We start from the raw sequence: 19,091 nt of genomic DNA, 5'->3' as shown, positions 1-19,091 counted from the left end.
ACACGAAACTCACCTTCCTGAGGAGCAAGTAGAGTAGGTATGCAGCTGTTGACAATCCTGTCACAGTCAAGCCAATAATAATTGGTAAGGAGTATTTTGCACTCATTTTTGACAGTGAGATGAAGGGACATCACCTGCAATGTCCCAAGAACAACTAATTAGAACAGTAATCCTTTAGCTTACTGATACAACAATATTACATAGCGATGTAAATTATTTCTTCCTTTCTAAAGCTTTTCTAGAGTAAGGTTACCAGATCCGTTTCCTGGGGACAGTTCAGGAATTTTGCTTTCTGTTCCCGGAAAAAATTCATCATCTCCAGATGTAATAATTTTTTCCCTGATATCTCCGGATTTTCATTGTTAATTTATTAATATAGTTTAATGATCCTTGCATATTGCTGTGATAAATTTTGCTAATGGAATTCTGCCGATTTTTCATGATGGCAATCAAAACTGAAGGTGATGACGTAACTGCAGTCGTGTCTTCTGTTTTCACCGAAGTTAATAAAAAAATTATACTCCAGGAAAGAAGATAAATTTATTCCATCAATTAAGCAACTCTTGGGCGTCTTTAGAAAAAGTGGCTATTATTTCACAACAGAATTCTCAGTGCCTCTCAAGAATTTTATGAAAATGCTTTTGAAAATTCTAGTGCCTGGGTTATTCATTCATATGATAAGATATCTATGAAATGTACCTATATTACCCCCTGTAGAAAGGCAAAAATTAGAAGAGACAATCCATTATGTAGATGGACTTGACTTGGATGAAGAGAATTAGTTTATTTGATTAAATTTCTTGCTTGAAGAATATGTGATTTCAGATAAAATGACAAAGTGGAATGAAGAAAATGCTAATTTTTGCTCAAATGGAGTGCAATTTTTTTATTTTATTTTTTTTGAGAAAATGATTCCCTATGCACAATTCCAGAAGTTGATTGAACTATCGGACGTGCTTCCGAACAGGGGCAGCAGCATTTCCCCTAAGGTTAGAGCCCCGTTTAGGTGTGTGTGTATTAATCGGAAAAAATGTCATATAAACATGCGTCATATTCTCAATATTTTCTAGCCCCTAATTTTCGATTAATATACACACACCTAAACTGGGCTCTAACCTTACAGGAAATGCCACTGCCCCTGTTCAGAAGCGCGCCTGAACTATCTCATCTCTGAGTCCTGGAAGTAATGTTTCAGTGGAGAAAGTTTCTTTAGTGAACATGATGTGGACTTTCTAAAAATCCAGAATGATGAGCTAAAAACTGTTTGTGCCAGGCTTACTATCTTAACCAGCTTCAACATGACCTGTCAGGAATTTGCTGGAAAATTGGAATGTAGAGAAGACCTGCTTAAAAAATCGATCCTCTGAAAAAAAAAAGAGATTAGTTCGTAAATAGAATAATTACTAGTAGGCCTATTTTCATTCTTTAAATTTTGTAAAAAAAAAACTAAATAATTGTAAGTTACAGCAACCTAACAGAAATGTTAAAAGTATCTTTTTACATGCTTATATCTGTCCCCAGAAATTGTGAAAAAAAATCTGGTAACCTTATCCTAGAGTGACACAAACTCTGGAATAAAATATAATACTTGGATATAATATATTATATAAACAGAGAGTTCCTATGCAGGCCAGTCCCAGGTAGTCGAGTTCCATCAGCTTAATGACTGTAGTGTAGAGTCAGAGTGCCACCTCGAGGAAGCTAAGCAGTAAGAGTTGGAGTGGGATCGATCTGCCATGGGAAGCACGCATTGAATTGTCCGTACACCTGCATACGATCATTCATCGCCCGCCAACAGATTTTATTAGATAAAGGTTGGAGTGCTCTGTATGTATGTATGCATGTACATCGTTGGCTTACTTTTAAAACCTTGTAACTGCATTTAAGGAAATTGTACACGAGAAAAGAATAACATTATTTTTATACCCAGCCAATAACTGTTCTACATTAATTGTTACTTATAAAATATAGAAACATTTGCATACTTAAGAGGTATTATCAGCAGACGCATTTTAAAAATATACACAGATTTTTACATCTCGTAAAAATTAGACTTACGAGGTTTTAGAAGTAAGCTGACGATATTACACACACATACACTAAATTAACATAAAGAAATCTGAACCTGGTATTTTACTCTGAGACTTTACAATGGCGTATAACAAAATCAAACAAAGAAAGCTTTGGGACTTAAAAAATTCATAGCTAACCAAAAACTTACTCGTAAATGTCAACTGATCAAAACTTGGCAATCTGATAATTCCAACATAATGAGTAACGTAATGTGAACACAGATTTTATAAATTATTAAAAGATTACCAATACATTGAATGAACCATGGTTCTATGCAATTGATGTGTACCTAAATCAATGAGAATAAATTAAAGAGTCTGTGAATCCTAGTATAATATAATGACAATGTTATTCAAATGTTTTTTACTTCAAAAAACATTGTTATAAACTAACCTTACCCGGCCCTTAAATTTGTCTTTGTTCTCCTTACCTGGAAAAACTGCGGAAGTCAATACCTACAAGTTGTTCAAATCAGATAACCACACTACATAAGCACATATACTGAATTCTTTATGTAAACATACTTATTCAAGACCGGCAATTCAAAACAACTTTACTCCCACACGTACAAGCCCTCGCCGCTCCTCACCTTCGCGAATACCCGCTTTGTACAGGCATTGAATGGCTGCCAACTAATCTCGAGAAGACGAAAATTCTGCATACAATTTGATTCGAAAGAAAATTACGCCTTTCCTTACAATTTTCTAACAACTGTACTTCTACATAAATTATGTTATAGTTATGTCAGATTTCACTCCCTTATCACATTGTTTGGCTTGTCATTTGTATGACACAGTTACGGAAATATTGGTACCTGTTGCTGACGTAAATCTAAATTTACCGATGATGTTTCGTGGGGTTGGCAGCTACATCATTACATTTATTAAGCATTATTTCAAAATAATATTTTATTCTTTGTATTTCCAATAACAAAACATGAAAATGAAACTTCGTAAAGGAAGATTGAAATATGTGCATCTATTGTAAATGAAAACAACGGAGTGATTATAAATAAATTTCACAGATAAACACGAACAGTATTTACCTATTTTGCCATAATTGATACCAGGTGGCAGTTCGGTTGGCATAGATGCTCCCATGGAGAAAAACCAACGAGCACAGTATTCTGTGCTCGTTGAGAAAAACATTTCTCCATGTTACAATGTAATAGACTGAATATCCGAAAGATGGCAGTAGAAACAACTTTATTTCGTGAGATAAAAAATTCATTCAATATGAAGTTAATGCATAGTAAACTATCCATATACCTTGAAGTTAATGAGTTTAATAAACGTGAGAAATAGCGTAACTGACGCATACTATCCAGTCGGTGTTGAATTTCCGTTCCATTTCACAAAAATAAAGAGTAAAATCGCTGAAGTTACTGTACATTCTATAGACTTGGTTAAATCATTAGCAAAATACACTTCAATATACCAAGGCAGACCTGCAGAACTGTAGCTCCTCAGAGCGATTGCTTTATGCTTTACTCCCCTTTCTTACCCCATCCACCTTTTCTACCAGTGCGGTCATGGCATTCTAGTTACGCTCGACTGCATCAACATTAATTCTCGCGGCGACAGGTACACAATACGATATCAAGAATTACAAATGAACAGATAATAAAATCCTTAGATACATACCTTTAGAAAGTAAGAGAAAAATGAATGCGGGAAATCAATAAATTAAAAGATATGTAAAATAAATTTTAAAATGTATGTGTGCATATAATATAAAAAGGTCTGCCTATGTATATATCGTCCTATTACTAGTAAAACCGATTAAATCCACTTTTTGTGTAAAATAAGTTAAGTACAGTTCCCAACTTGTTTTTCCGTGCTCTGTATTCTACTAAAATGAAATAAGTCGGAAATGTTGCATGCAGGCAACAAACCAATTTCTTTATTTGAACAATTTATTTTTATTTTTCGTGGTAGAGCATGGTTGCGCCCCACGGTCAGGTAAAATGTAGGAGATAAAAAAGCGTCCCTGTTTTGTGGGCATACTTGCGCCCCGATCCCATTAGGTAGAAAAAAGGGGCATGGCATAGTTGCGCCCCGATGAAATAGGTAGAGAAAAAGACATTACGGAAACTCGAGCTTCATAATCAACCAACCTTATTGATTTCTTATTCGATTTAATATTCATTATCGATACTGTTAAAATGAACACCATGAAGTTGGCAGTACTTTATTAACTGTTTTTCTGCTGTTTATGCAGTTATTATCGATAGCCTACCGTTAAAATGAACACCATGAAGTTGACAGTACTTTATTGACTGTTTTTCTACTGTTTATGCAGTGATTATCGATAGCCTACAGTTAAAATGAACACCATGAAGTTGACAGTACTTTATTGACTGTTTTTCTCAACGAGTTAGATTAGCTCGTTGGTTTTTCTACTGTTTATGCTGTGATTATCGATAGCCTACCGATATCGATAGGCTCCGTTTTTTAAACCATGTGATCGAGGAATTCAGAAGCGGTAAAATAGACAAATGTTCTTAAAAATGCAGCTACGACTATAATATTTTTAAGTAATTTATTTATTTTATGACAATCATTTTCGTGTTTACTATGCCCATCAGGGCGCAACTATGCCATACCGGATTTTTCGTGCATTAATAAAGTTTTAATTCCTGTTTTTACAAAACTTGTATTACTGGTCTTAACTGGTTTTACTAGTAATAGGACAATAAATAAATTGTACGTTGATAAGTGAGTGATAGCTATATGACCGGATGTCAGTGCTGCCATTCAACATTGTAATGCACTCCAGCTAAATAAATAAATAAATAAATAAACAAATAGATAAATAAATAGATAAATAAATACAAACACAATACGCGTACTGCAGTTTAAAGAGAACTGGCACATGGCAAAATCTAAACCCGTGAAGAAATACTATTTCTAAAGGAAATGGGAATATGATTATTTTGTTGTTGGAGACGAAAGAATTGTTTGTTTACTGTGTCCCATCCAATTTATTTCTACTCGTCATTTCAATATTAAATCACATTTCAACAAAGCCCATATTAAGAATTATGGAATGCACAAACTTTCAGGTAAGTTCATTATTACGAACTGTATATTGATTATTTATTTATTTACCGTAAAATTAAGGACGTCACTCGTTGCATTCATTTTGAATTGAAATTAATAGTGATTTTCAAGGTTCATTACTTAAATGCTATAAATTTATTTTTCCGTAGGTGATGATAGGAGGAAAGTTTTCGAAAATCTAAAGCAGGTTAGGTGCAAAGAAATCTCAAAGAAACAACCGACAGGAAATCTGTAAACCTTGAAAAGAGATAACGCATTATAAAAACAATGAATTTATTACAATCCTTTTTGAAAATTACATGCCGCCACTGATGGACCTTTGACGGCCAGAGAATGTAAACAACTCTACACGGAAGTCGATCAACCCCAAAAAAGTGGAGTGAGGCTGACGTCATATTTCCCCTACTTACGAGTTCTGCAGGCCTGTACTAAGGGTATGTAGACTACTGTACAAAATATTGCAGTAATTTGCAAGAGATTACCTTCTTGGACCTCATTCCGGTTTTCCATTCTGATATTGTTTCTCTACACTTTATAGCATACCATACTGTACTATAACATCAATTATTTAGGACACATTTGAACAATTTTATTATTAGAGATGTTTAGCCAACTTAAAGTATGGTAGCCTACGTACCGTAAAATGAGGTGAAGAGGGACTAAGTTTTATTATTTTTATTTCTTTGTATCAAAGATTAAATGTAATAATAAGAATGTTTATGTTTTCATTCATAATGAGTGAACAAATAGACTAAACACTCTTATTATTATATTTAATCTTTGACACAAAGAGACAAAAAATAACAAAACTTCGTCCCTATTCACCTCCTGCGTCCCTATTCACCCCATTTTACGGTATCTTGGCAATATTTTACATATTCAGTACACGATAGAAAATCTGTTTCTGTAGTTCTGTTCTTTGTCGCAGTATTTCCATTTTGTTTCTAATGCATAAGTAAAGTTTATTACTTCGTAACTCCTTATTACAATAGAGAGAAAACAGGTATGTGTTGAAGGTATTGGGTGATGAGGATGAAAGCGAGATTCATGTTGTATCTCACAGTTTCAAGATCAATCTCACCCTCGGTTGGATTAATAGTACATTATGCAACGAGCCTATAATGAAGGTAATTAAGAAGTGAGAATGGATATTTATGAAACGAGCGCAAGCGAGTTTCATAATTTTCATACGAGCTTCTTAATTACCATTATAGGCGAGTTTCATACGACTTTTTATGCTCGACCATATTTCTAACTTGATATTATTAATTTTTTAGCAATGTCCCGTATGTTGTGAGATGTGCGCAGACGCGAAAGTATTGATTTTTTTCCGAGGAACAGATGTCCACATTGACCTTGCTAGGCCATAAGAACCTACAGAGATAACATTGAAATTAAATTAGACATTGAAAAACGAGATGACAAATTGAATTTATTTGAATATTATTTACAATTAACACTAATTATTATAGTAACAGAACATAACCTTCTGCGACAGTATTGGATTTCCAGCCTCCGTGACTTTTCGCTAATTCTCTTTCGATTGCATATCCGAGAATAATCGATACTTGCGGTTTTATAACGGTAGAAAGCTGACCTGTCATTGGCTGGACAGTTGTAACCTGAGTCGTCATTGGCTGAAACACCTGACCTTTAATGAGTAAGTGTACTTTAATGACATGCATTAAAGGTCTGCTACCAGGTGTATAATTACTACATTTCGGCATGGCCGAAAATAAAAATATGTAGGCTATCAAATGTTTTCTTTCAAATGCGATAGCATTCCGCTAACGAGATGTACCATATCAAATGAGAGGGTAGATAAAATGTAACTGGCTCTCGTAGAAGAGAGATTGATCTTAAAAATTTATGAGTTACCTCAATGTTATTTTGTAAAGAATACGTAAGGAAAGTTCATGAATTATACAAAACTCACTGCACGTAATGTATGTTTTCTATTAGTTTTATGTGAATTAACATAATAATACAAGCAAACAAATTTCCTCTGATAACACCTCGAGTGAGCATATTATGAACTGATGAAGAAAACTGGATTGTTGCATAAGAACTTCTAATGCAGTAGACTATGCAAATATTTTATGTTGTAATAGACTAACTATAGGTGTTAGGTATTACGAATTATCATCACAAAGAACAGAATTTGTCTGGTCCGCCAACTGTTGTAAGGAAATTAAATGTTACGTAAAGACTTCAAACTCAGTAAACAAATATTACGCTAAAATTGCGTAATGCACTAGGGATACGGTCACACTTTTGCTGCAAAAGTTGCGTGTCGTGTTCACGCGTAGGCCTAAAGTCTGTGTATGCAAGGGCGACTACTTCAAGCGACAAGATGCTTCACGGGCAACAGCGAAGAGATAGTCACATATTTGGTCGATCTTGGCGAACAAGAGGAGAAGAGATTTGTTACAAGAAAGCCTGGGTGCATTTTTTGTTTAAGAGAAGACTAGAAACTCACCAATTCGACATGGAAAGACATGAGTAGGCCTACAGAGAATTCTTAATCTTTATTCTATTTTCAGGGAGTTTCCAAATAAGTTAAAAGAGTAGATCTACACAAGAATGACAGTAGAGACATTTAATTACATGGTGGATGAGTATTGAAAACAAACATATCGCATTTGCCGACGAGCGTTCAATAGCAAGAGGCCTATATATATGTTAAATATTTAGTTCTCTTGTTCAACAGCCTATTAGTCTTGGAGAAAGACTACCTAATAACTTTAACTTAAGCTCCTTTTCTATTTTTGAAGTCATATATTATTGATGACCAGGGACAGGATTTATAGATTTTTACCCATTTTTTTTCCTTATTTCTAAACTCATAATTTCTTAGACAATTTTCCGAATCATGGTCATAAAAATCATATATTTACATTCTGTTGAACATAAAAAAAACCTAAATTGGACCTTAAGAACTACAGAAAGCTAAATCATAATTAATAAGTATTTTTCTATATTTACTGTGTTTTAGGCCTATATATATATATATATATATATATATATATATATATACAATTTGAACTGGTAATAAAAATTACGGGAAAACGGCTGAACGGATTTTAATAAATGACCCCTCATTTTGAAGCTTAGAACTCAAAGTTTTTCAGAAAAATATTAGTTTTCAGTGAAATGTCAATTTTCCTACATCATTTTCCTATTTTCCAAAATCCATCTTTCGTCAGTTTTGAGAACTAATTAATTGCATTTCAGAATAAAACAAAACACACACTACAATAAACAATAGACTATTACACGAAGGCCATGCCCTACAGGATTGCTGACATACTTCGAGTTCAAATGGGTCAGATTCTTTCACATCATAATGCCAATATGTCGATCTTCATTTGTGTAATTTTTTGATAAAGTATAAAAATAATTTACAGGTCTGATTCTCTGGTCTGTAGCTTTCCAGTACAGCTGTGTATTCGATATTAAGAACTACAAAACTTAAGAATGTTTGATGACATTATTACCATTAAAAATGAAATATTATTATAGTTAATGCAACACATAATGGTATACTGATGATATGAAAGTGAAACCTTTTGGGGCCTTAAGTAGACGCAGAGAAAGAAGATTTTATACTCGATCTTAGTTGGTAGAGCAGCTGGCTACGGACTGGAAGGTCCGGGGCTCGATCCCAGGTGGTGACAGGATTTTTTCTCGTTGCCAAACTTTCAGAACGGCCCCGAGGTTTCACTCAGCCTCCTATAAAATTGAGTACCGGGTCTTTCCCGGGGGTAAAAGGCGGTCAGAGCGTGGTGCCGACCACACCACCTCATTCTAGTGCCGAGGTCATGGAAAGCATGGGGCTCTACCTCCATGCCCCCCAAGTGCCTACATGGCATATTACGGGGATACCTTTACCTTTTACCTTCATTTCTATAATATACTGAGTAATGGCTATATATATGACTGAAAACTATAAAACTTACGTAACAGCGTGGTCGATCGACGGATGTTGCGTCAACATTTGTAGATAATTATTTGAAGAGAAGTAATATAATGATAACGAGATACTGAGGTTATTGTTATGAACTTAACACTACTTGTATTGAACTTGTAGGATATGTGGAAATCAAACCACAGTATAGAGAACATATCTCTATACTGTGATCAAACAGTGGTTTTCTTCCTGCTCACAAGGAAGTAATGCCATTGTTTAAAACTTCTGTCGTACGCAATTTTGACGTATAATGGATAAACAATTAATCCTCATTACTTTTCCCACCAAGAGAGCACCTCCTTCTTCTAGCTATGCCTCCGTCTTTCAGTTGCTGACTATAGTAGTCGTGACAGCAGTTGCAACTTACACGCTTGGCCAATTTATTATGAGATATAATTATTTGGAAGTGTACGTCAGATTTATGTATCAATAGTATTAATAGAAAATTTTCGGTTAGTGCAGTTTATTTATTCCCTTAAGCGAGTTTTATCTAACAAAGTGACACTGGATGAAAACTTACGTGGTGATCGACACTACTCTGCAGATCATGGATGAAAGTTCAGATGATGATGCTGATGATGACGCTGAAGACAATGTAGAGACTGAATATGAAACTTGTGACAATGAGAAGGATCTAAGATACAGTAGGAGAGATTGAGAATCAAGTAGAAAGCAAGCGAATGGAGAAAGGCAAAAACAAGAAAACAGGAAGAAAAGAAAAGGAAAAGAAAAGAAAAGGAAAAGGAAAGGAGAAGGAAAGGAAAAGGAAAGGAAAGAGAAGAGAAGAGAAGAGAAGAGAAGAGAAGAGAAGAGAAGAGAAGAGAAGAGAAGAGAAGAGAAGAGAAGAGAAGAGAAGAGAAGAGAAGAGAAGAGAAGAGAAGAGAAGAGAAGAGAAGAGGATACAGTAGGAGAAATTGAGAATCATGTAGAAAGCAAGCGAATGGAGAAAAAAACAAGAAAACAGGAAGAAAAGAAAAGGAAAAGAAAAGGAAAGGAAAAGGAAAGGAGAAGGAAAGGAAAAGGAAAGGAGAAGGAAAGGAAAAGGAAAGGAGAAGGAAAGGAAAAGGAAACGAGAAGGAAAGGAGAAGGAAAGGAGAAGGAAAGGAAAAGGAAAGGAGAAGGAGAGGATACAGTAGGAAGAAAAGAAAAGGAAAAAAGGGAAAGGAAAAGGAAAGGAGAAGGAAAGGAGAAGGAAAGGAAAAGGAAAGGAGAAGGAAAGGAGAAGGAAAGGAGAAGGGAATAAGAGGAGAGGAGAGGAGAGGAGAGGAGAGGAGAGGAGAGGAGAGGAGAGGAGAGGAGAGGAGAGGAGAGGAGAGGATATTTTCATAACTCTAACCTACAATCCAAAATAACCTGAAATAGGTATTGCTTCACTCCCACATGTAAAACCGACTGATCTTTCTGACATTGTTACTTGCGTTTTCGCATTGGAACTCAAGAACTGAAGATGTACAGTATAGGTTAAATAAAAAGTATTTAGCATGAACAAAACCACTCAGAGGGTTAGGCCTATGTTTCATTATTATGGAAGCAAATAACTTCCAAAATGTCTGGTATTCTTCATTGGAAATAAATTTGAAAAAATTTAATTTGAACTTCTAATGAACTTAATTAGCAGCATTTGCTGCACAAGCCATTAGTATATTTAGACATTTAAATACATCTTACAATTTTTATTCTCTTCTGCACTGGACAAAGCGACCGAATCTGCGGTCTTAACCCCTTCGATCTTTTGTTGTTTTGGATAAAATGGTTAACAGGGAATTCCGTCATTATTTGTATAGCAGGCCGTCCTTCATACGCTTCACTTTCTAGCACTGATTGGGAATCTATGTATTTTGAAATTTCCATTGATGGCATATATGACATGCCAGTAGAAGGGTATGAAATGACTGAACTTTCTCTTGAGATGAATGAACTGCGAAGAAGTCGTATAAAATTGGTGAAGTTTTTGGGCATGTTCCCAGATAGAAGACTGCGATCTTGCATGTACAAGCTGTGGACTTTTCTGAGGTCTCTGTGCAGTTGCCTTATTCTGGTGCTTCTGGTGTTAACATTGAATTTTTATATTTTGTGTTTTGATAAGCTATGCCACAACAAGTGAAATCACATTTATTAAGACAGTGGATTGGAAATGATTCCAACTTTACCACCGAGGGGAAAGTTATGTTATTTAAAAGTGACTTGTAAGCGTACATTTTTAACAATCAGGCAATTTTTGCTACCCCTTTCACAAATTGGGCAAAAAACCTAAAAAGAAAGAAAACTATTTCACCTATTCCAATAACCTGAAATGGACTTCTTAAAAACCTAAAAATTCGGTCCCTATTGATGTACTCGCTAGAAAGCAGTTCGCAGTTTCCTATGAGATGTTCATTATGGTTAATGATTTAGACAGAAGTGGAGTAACTTAAAATCATGAACCAAAATTCGTGGTATGTTTAGAAAGCAGATATGGGACTATGCTGCCGTGCTAAGGAGGAAGGCAGTAACTTCATCAACTTCATAACTGAGAAAAACGCGTATAAAAATTAAAATATTTCCAATTACTTTCTCTTTTCTTGATGGAGTTCAAATTAATAGTGTAGTTGTAAAATAAGCAGAAAAAATTATTTATGGCATCAGAAATTTAACATTTTCTCAAATAATTTGATTACAACAGATACTGCCATTTTACGAAGTATACATAGACTATATGCAAACTTCAACTTTGATTGTTGAAGCAGTAAGTGGAACTAACTGCCATTTTTGTCGTATGATTTATTTTTTTCTTTGATTCCTATTAGAAATAAATACACGTTGACACATGGTTTCGGAATTAAATTTTATTTGTAGTAGAATTAAAATTATTTGGGAGACAGGAGGGAAAAAGACCTTTGGGGGGGACCGAGATGTAGATGGGAGGATAATAGGCTATTAAAATGGAATTGAGAAAGGTGAGATATGATGATAGAGACTGGATTAATCTTGCACAGGATAGGGACCGATGGCGGGCTTATGTGAGGGCGGCAGTGAACCTCCGGGTTCTTAAAAGCTGTAAGTAAGAATTAAATTTTATTACATAATTTACGAACGAAAACAAAATCAATTTAGCACAAACCGAAAATGCATTATTTATTCATGTCCGTTTTATTGAATACAGAATTTAAGAACAGTCCAACTCGTGGTTAAATGTAATATGTTGGTTATTCACATTTAGAAATGTTTTGCCAGAATGACGTTGTTGTTTCAGACATTAGCGGAATCGGATTTCTAATTATAGACTACCTTTATTTTTACCTTAGAGATTTCTCAAGACTTAGGGTGCTGGACTGGCTGCACATCACGTTTGAAAAAAATAAGTTCAAAGTATTTACTTGATTCATATTTTGTTTTGTATTGTAGGTTATAATTGTCTCTAGTTGCATGAATATGCACTAAATAGTTGTTGTTGTTTAGTCAACTTCAGAGGACAAGTCGTAAGTATAACACCAATAAGGCATCACTCATGAGGCAACTAGGCCAGGAGATAATGAGGTAGGATGGCCAGTTCCTTTTCCCCTCCAATACATACATCGCCGATTAGCTACATATTCCACTAATCAGACTTCAGATACATACAAACAATTGTTCTTCCTCTGACACATATTGTCAAGTGAATACCGAAAGAACGTGGACAGTTCCCGAGCTGCAATAAGCTGACAAATAATATTACGTTTACTATCACAGCGGCACAGTACATTTCACATCAAATGTTTGTTTATCTGAATATTTTTCTTATCTGGATTTCGGTGCAGGATCTCCATCGTCGAAAATGAATTTTTTTGGTAACAATCGCTAGATGGAAGTACAGTCCACACTATTACTCCATATAATTTTCATTGGGGTTATGAAGTGACTTTTCTTGCAGTCGCTAGATGGTAGTATAGTGAAATTGATAAAGGTATGATCAATCTGTTATAATATGTGACCAAGGGTTCACTATCAAAGAATTAGTGAACATACATATTTCAGTTAATGTTCGCCAGATCGTAACAAAGTATCCATTGACAATGAAGTTTGTATCTGAGATAGAGGAAAATGTTCATAACTATACTATGATGTAAGTATTTCAACTTGTGAAACTAACTTTTAGGTCATAAAAGCGCGAAATCTGATGATGATGATGATGATGATGATGATGATGATTATTATTATTATTATTATTATTATTATTATTATTATTATTATTATTATTAGAGACGAGAATTCCATGCAAATGCTTGTTTTTATAGGAATATGGGACGTAGCTCAAACTTAGTACTTATCCATTTAATTATTTTCCGGTCCCAAATATGTATACTTTTTCTGTGCATATTTGCATGTTTTGGCCTTTTTGGGAATAAAAACAAGCGTAATGGATAATTATTTAAGCAATTTTCAGCCTAATCATGCATATAATAGGCCTACATATTATATTAAGTTTAAATTGATGTTTTAATGGTTTCGAGTGGACACCTCAGTTTCTCAATTTTTATATCCCTTATCTTAGCTTCAGGAATCAAGATTGAAGAAGGAAAAGAAAAGAAAGCTAAATAAAAGGAGAAGGTTAATTCAAGTTTGCACCCATAACTTCTTGCGATGTAGAGAAGTCATTCTCTGCCTACAAAAATATAGACTATTGACTGACAAGTGCAGGAACCTCACAGAAACCAATTTAGACATGTTGTTAGTTGTTAACTGTGCAAAAAATAAAAAAAAAATAAATAAATAAAAGTGAAATAAGAAATTTTGAAAAAAAAAAAAAAAAACGAAAGTTCATAATTTTAACGTATTTTTCGCTTGATCGTGCATGTTTCATAGTTTCATAGTGCATGAATATTTTGGGATTTTATAGTGCATGAAATTCTCATCTCTAATGATGATGATGATGATCACGGTGAACGTTTCTTACCTACGCTACGTGGAATTTGTACTGACTTGCAGTGATAGGTGATAGTGATAGTTCCTGGATTTACAACGTGACAAGATCATCTGAAATTCAAATGCGATTTGTTGACAACTTTCATTTGTCTGCCACTGACATTCCTGCGTGTATCGACAGCGGATGATGATAACAATGACCTTCGCACGTGTGTGACGTAGCAAACCTGTTTTACGACCTGGCAACCATCGCCGCCGATGAACATAAAAACGCAGGAAGGCATGGCTGCGTGCCAGCCAATAGGAGACCCTGCTAGCTGGTTGACCCCAGACTCGCCTCTTTCTTCCAGCCAATCGCGGCGTGAGCAGTAGTACAGTTGTACAAGGCTGCTTTACGAAAGTGGAGCGTGGCGGCGGAGCGATGAGCTCTGTTTAACGAGGTTTCCACTTCGAATCATCACAGAATTCCGGTAATAAAATATATCGTAAAATTCGCACCTTGCAGAAATGTAATGTTTTATAATATAACAAATCAAAACAATGGACATTATTTGAAAATATGAATTAAGACACATAGGGTCGGTTTCATCTACAAAAAGTGTAAAAAATCTACTAATACGAGTTTTAACAAATGCTAACATTAAAGAAAAAATTGCATTAACATTCTTTTGTGCATTGAGTTCCACGGGTTCCTCGAACTATTTCCAGATGGATGTTAGCTAGCCAGTGTTCTCAATTCAGCTGTTTTCCCGCTAGATCTGGCGTTTTTCAGTGTTACTTTAGCGGGTTGAAAATTATGAAATTTTTATTGCTGATATAAGGATTTAACTGGTATTTTAAGCACTCACAGCGGCATAATAATATAACAATTTAACGGTTTCTGCACTGTTTCATAGAGGATTTTTAAGAATTAGGGTTACCATCCGTCCAGCAAAAGGAGGACATGTCCTCTTTTTTAATCATTTTATCCTGTCCGGCAGACATTTAAAAAAATTGAAATGTCCGGCATTTCGCATTTCAACTAGAATTAATATGAATATTGAATAATGTGCGATATTATGCACAGAATATCTAAACAAATGGTGAAAACCTATGGAATAATTTAGGCCTAACTGCTTTCAATGGTTGAAGCTGGAGCACATAAAAACAAAATATGATGATCTATTGACATGCATTGAATTCTTACATTCTAAAACATCACTATTCATGATTCTAAGCTATTTTTATCAATTTTATTATGCAATGTCCAAAGATATACCAATCAAGTTAATTTGGACAAAGATTTAGGCCTAACTTTAGATAAACAATGGTGCAAATTCTTCAATTCCAATAGTTCTGCGAGCACTGAAACTTTCTCAGAACTCTTAAAAATATGTCAGTTCTATTTATTTATCCCAAGTCATAATGGAAGTGCTAAGAGAGTATTTTCCCTAATGGACAAAAGAAAGAAATCGCATGCTAACGGAGACAGCCAGAGGTATCATCATGGTGAAATATAATTTCAAGGACATGTCCTGTGAATAGTTCCATAGTTATTTGTTACAAGATATGTTTGTCTCTTCAGGCTCTTGTGTACAAAGTGGGCTCCACCGATAGGTAGGGTACAGATGTAATACTGATCCAGCAACTAGTGAGAGAACTAAGGTGAGTCATTGTTTTTATCTTTAATTTTGTTCATATCAATTTTTAAAAAGTCCTCCTTTTTTCAGCAATGTCCTCTTATTTTAGATTCCATGTCCTCCTATAGAATTTCTTCTCATGGTAACCCTTTTGGTTGAGTGTAAGAGAAGGTCTTACGGCCTTAAGTCTGCCAGGTTAAATAAAGCCATTATTATTATTATTATTATTATTATTATTATTATTATTATTATTATTATTATTAAGAATCGAGTTGGCAACTCTGTAGGTAACATTTTGTTAACTCCCGTAAAATTTGTGATTACAGGAGTTTGACTCAGGACGGCCGTGCCAAAACCGAAGCTTTTCTGTGTGCGTTTTACTCGCTTCACAAAGGGAGCATATTACATATAATATTATAATCTCTTTGACAAATTCTAAAGCTAAGTACTGTATAACCATAGCCTAGTATATACAGTCATGAAGTTTGAGTTGTAAGGGTACTAGGAAAAATAAAATTTAGTAGTAGTAGTAGTAGTAGTAGTAGTAGTAGTAGTAGTAGTAGTAGTAGTAGTAGTAGTAGTAGTAGTAGTAGTAGTAGTAGTAGTAGTAGGTTTATTTTGCCTGGCAGAGTTAAGGCCATGAGGCCTTCTCTTCCACTCAATCAGGTTTCAATAATATAAGTTACATGAAATACAAAATTAGATTACAAAACAACACAAAAGAAAATACCTTAGAAATTGCATAAAATATAGTAGAAAATTACAAATAGTCAAGATCAGTTACATAACATGACATAGACTGTGCCGGTACTATTTCGCATTGTCTGTAATGGGACGATATTAGCGATCCTAGTGGTTAGCAACTATCTATGGATGCATATTTACTACGTATTGACTACACAATCAGTTTCACGATTCATTTTTAATAACTACAGACTGTATATACTAGACTGTGGTATAACTATCTAAAACGTTTCTAATGCTATAACGAGAATGATACGAAGATACGGTGTGTAACGTATCAGCTATCAATAATAATTATTATTGAAGAGAGGCCGCAAAATGTTACGTTGCATAGTTCTTGCGGTAACCTCCTCATGACAATTTAGTAATCTGCAGTCACATGTCATCCTTGGCTTTAATTTTTTCACAACTTGTTTTCTCGCATTCCATAATATCTTTAGTTTAGGCTATATGTAGCCTACCGATATTTGGTTACCAATTTCACTAACAAAGGTTTTTTTTTCTGTTTTAATAACATTGGATCATCTATCTATTTTCACACAATCAGTTTCACGATTCATTTTTAATAACAGAAATATTAGTTTATTCTCCTCAGTCCTGAGAATATAGTATAGGCCTACTAGCCTATACCATACTTCATACATGATTATGATATAGTATGTATCTATGTGCAGAGACCCGAAGTATAGTATACTATACCTGCATCTGTGCCCTAATCGTAATCTGCAGAATTTTTTCAGCATTTTTCCTCATTTCGGTGACTTTTTTTGAAGTGTAGAAATTATGTTGAACTTTAAAAATAAAACAACAAAATGTCTTAGGACTCAGGAAGCTATATATTCCAACATTATCATCTATCAATGATTAAAAAGAACTAGAAGAGGCATATTTCTCTACGGTGTGTATTCCAACCTCTTGCGAATTTCGTCTATTTCTATTACTTTCCTGTCAACTGTTTTCGAGAGTGTGTACCTCAGCAAAAATTCGCCCTGATGCAGATTTTCGAAATCATTAACCCCTACACTTCTCTGCCGAATTCGTAGGACTACATTTAAAATTTCTAATACAGCAATTCTGTATCTACAACATTATTTATAGCAGTCATAGTTCAGGTTTTAACAAATTTCACGGTCCACCGCTGTAGAGTAACGGTTAGCACGTCTGAACGTGAAACTAGCGGGCCCGGGTTCAAATCCTGGTTGGAACAAGTTACCTGGTACGATATCGTCATGATAGAGACTCAAATTTAAAATCTGTAAAAGAAACCATTTAATTCAAGATTTATTGAACTTAAACATCTTTCAGCAGACTTCTGTTGGCCTCCATATATGAATAATTATTCATGAATGAATTATAATTCATCTATCATTTGTCATATTTCTTTTCGCTTTTCTCATATAAGAATTAAATTTGTCTAATAACTTACTTCTAATAGTAACCAAATATCATTTTCTAGCCGTTCACTTCGTTTTCTTCTCTCTTTCATATAGCTTTCATCGTATAATGGAAGGGTTTAACAATATTCCACAGCAACAGCTATCACGACTTCCTAAATAATAGAAAACTTCAAAATATCAAGGTGATTCGGAACCAAAGATTACTACAATCTTACTTTCGTCCACTGGATCGTGACTCAGCGCGATTATTTTAGTTCTGTAAACAGGATTAAGCTCCTGATCGCGATCGGGACATGGACACACTACAACCACAGTCTAGTATATACAGTCACGAAGCTTGAGTTGTTGAGGGTAGACTACTAGGAACAATAGACTGTGCCGGTACTATTTCACATTGTCTGTAATGAGACGATAGTAGCGATCCCAGTGGTCAGCAACTATCTATGGATGCATATTCCCTACGTACTGAGCTTCGTGACTATATACTAGACTGTACTACAACCACGATCGCGACTAGGTCGATAATCACGATTAGTGACTGTAGTCTGTCACTAATTTAATGTCATGTGTAAGTCGCGAGATTTTATTATCGAAACCTGACGCGCTGCACCACCGCTAAGCGGACTGTTATACTCCATTTTATTTCAAGGAGTGCAGTTCGGTGGCTCCTTTGAACACCCACTTACATATTTATGACTTCCTACACAAATACCTCTGACAATTCCATCCTGTCCCCTCGTCCCAACATTGCACAGTTGCCACAATCCTGGTGACCCTCGAAATGAGACTGACGGGATTCTTGGAATTCGGAAAAGATGTGACAACTTTGCCTCCACGTGGATTTGACGGGAGCCTGTAAATTCTTCTGAACGAGGGTTGTGATTGGTTACTAACAGGAGAAGACAAGATTTACGTCACAGTAAGGAAGATATTTGTTTATAACAACCAATTAGTAGGGGTAGTAGAAGGTTTGTCGGCAAAGTCCTTTCTATGAAATTGCACTCCATGAAATAAAATAAGTTATACTTGTCCATGTAACTTTTTTAACAGAGCCGTAGGCCTGCTAAGTGCAACCTGTTTCCGGGCGTACACTCGTCCAAGTGAAGATTGTACATGCTATCTAAACATTCGGACAATGCACTTCACAATATGACTTTCTGACGACGAGAATGCAGCCTTGGAAGTTCAACGAGACATTCAACCACGCGGAAGCGAGTGGGTGTGAGTTCAGCGGCTGTTTGCTGTTTCACTTAGCAGCAGGAGGTTTTCAGGTAGAGGCAGGTTAGTTGAGCGACTTCTAGGCCAACCAAATGGACGTTAATTCCTCGTTGCATTCTTTAAGTCT

At 35.1% G+C, this 19,091-nt stretch overlaps 1 protein-coding gene across 2 annotated transcripts in view; it reads right to left on the bottom strand.

The window, feature by feature from the left end:
- The window catches only part of LOC138706526 (tudor and KH domain-containing protein homolog), a 117,206-nt gene extending 114,303 nt beyond the window's left edge, over positions 1-2,903 (bottom strand). Inside the window, exons 1-2 of one of the 2 annotated variants that reach the window (XM_069835909.1) lie at positions 2,663-2,903; positions 14-134 (exon numbers count right to left, since the gene is read on the bottom strand). In XM_069835909.1, coding sequence (XP_069692010.1) covers positions 14-106 — 93 coding nt within the window. In that variant the 5' untranslated portion in view covers positions 107-134; positions 2,663-2,903. Of the gene's footprint in view, positions 1-13; positions 135-2,503 lie in introns of both variants that reach the window. The other variant, XM_069835908.1, reaches the window with a different exon arrangement.
- Positions 2,904-19,091: the final 16,188 nt, after the last annotated feature.

This window comes from Periplaneta americana, chromosome 9, assembly GCF_040183065.1.
Source record: "Periplaneta americana isolate PAMFEO1 chromosome 9, P.americana_PAMFEO1_priV1, whole genome shotgun sequence".
NCBI classification, from domain to species: domain Eukaryota; kingdom Metazoa; phylum Arthropoda; class Insecta; order Blattodea; family Blattidae; genus Periplaneta; species Periplaneta americana.
Note: the sequence above shows the minus strand (reverse complement) of the source record. Positions and strands in the feature narration are given on the sequence as shown.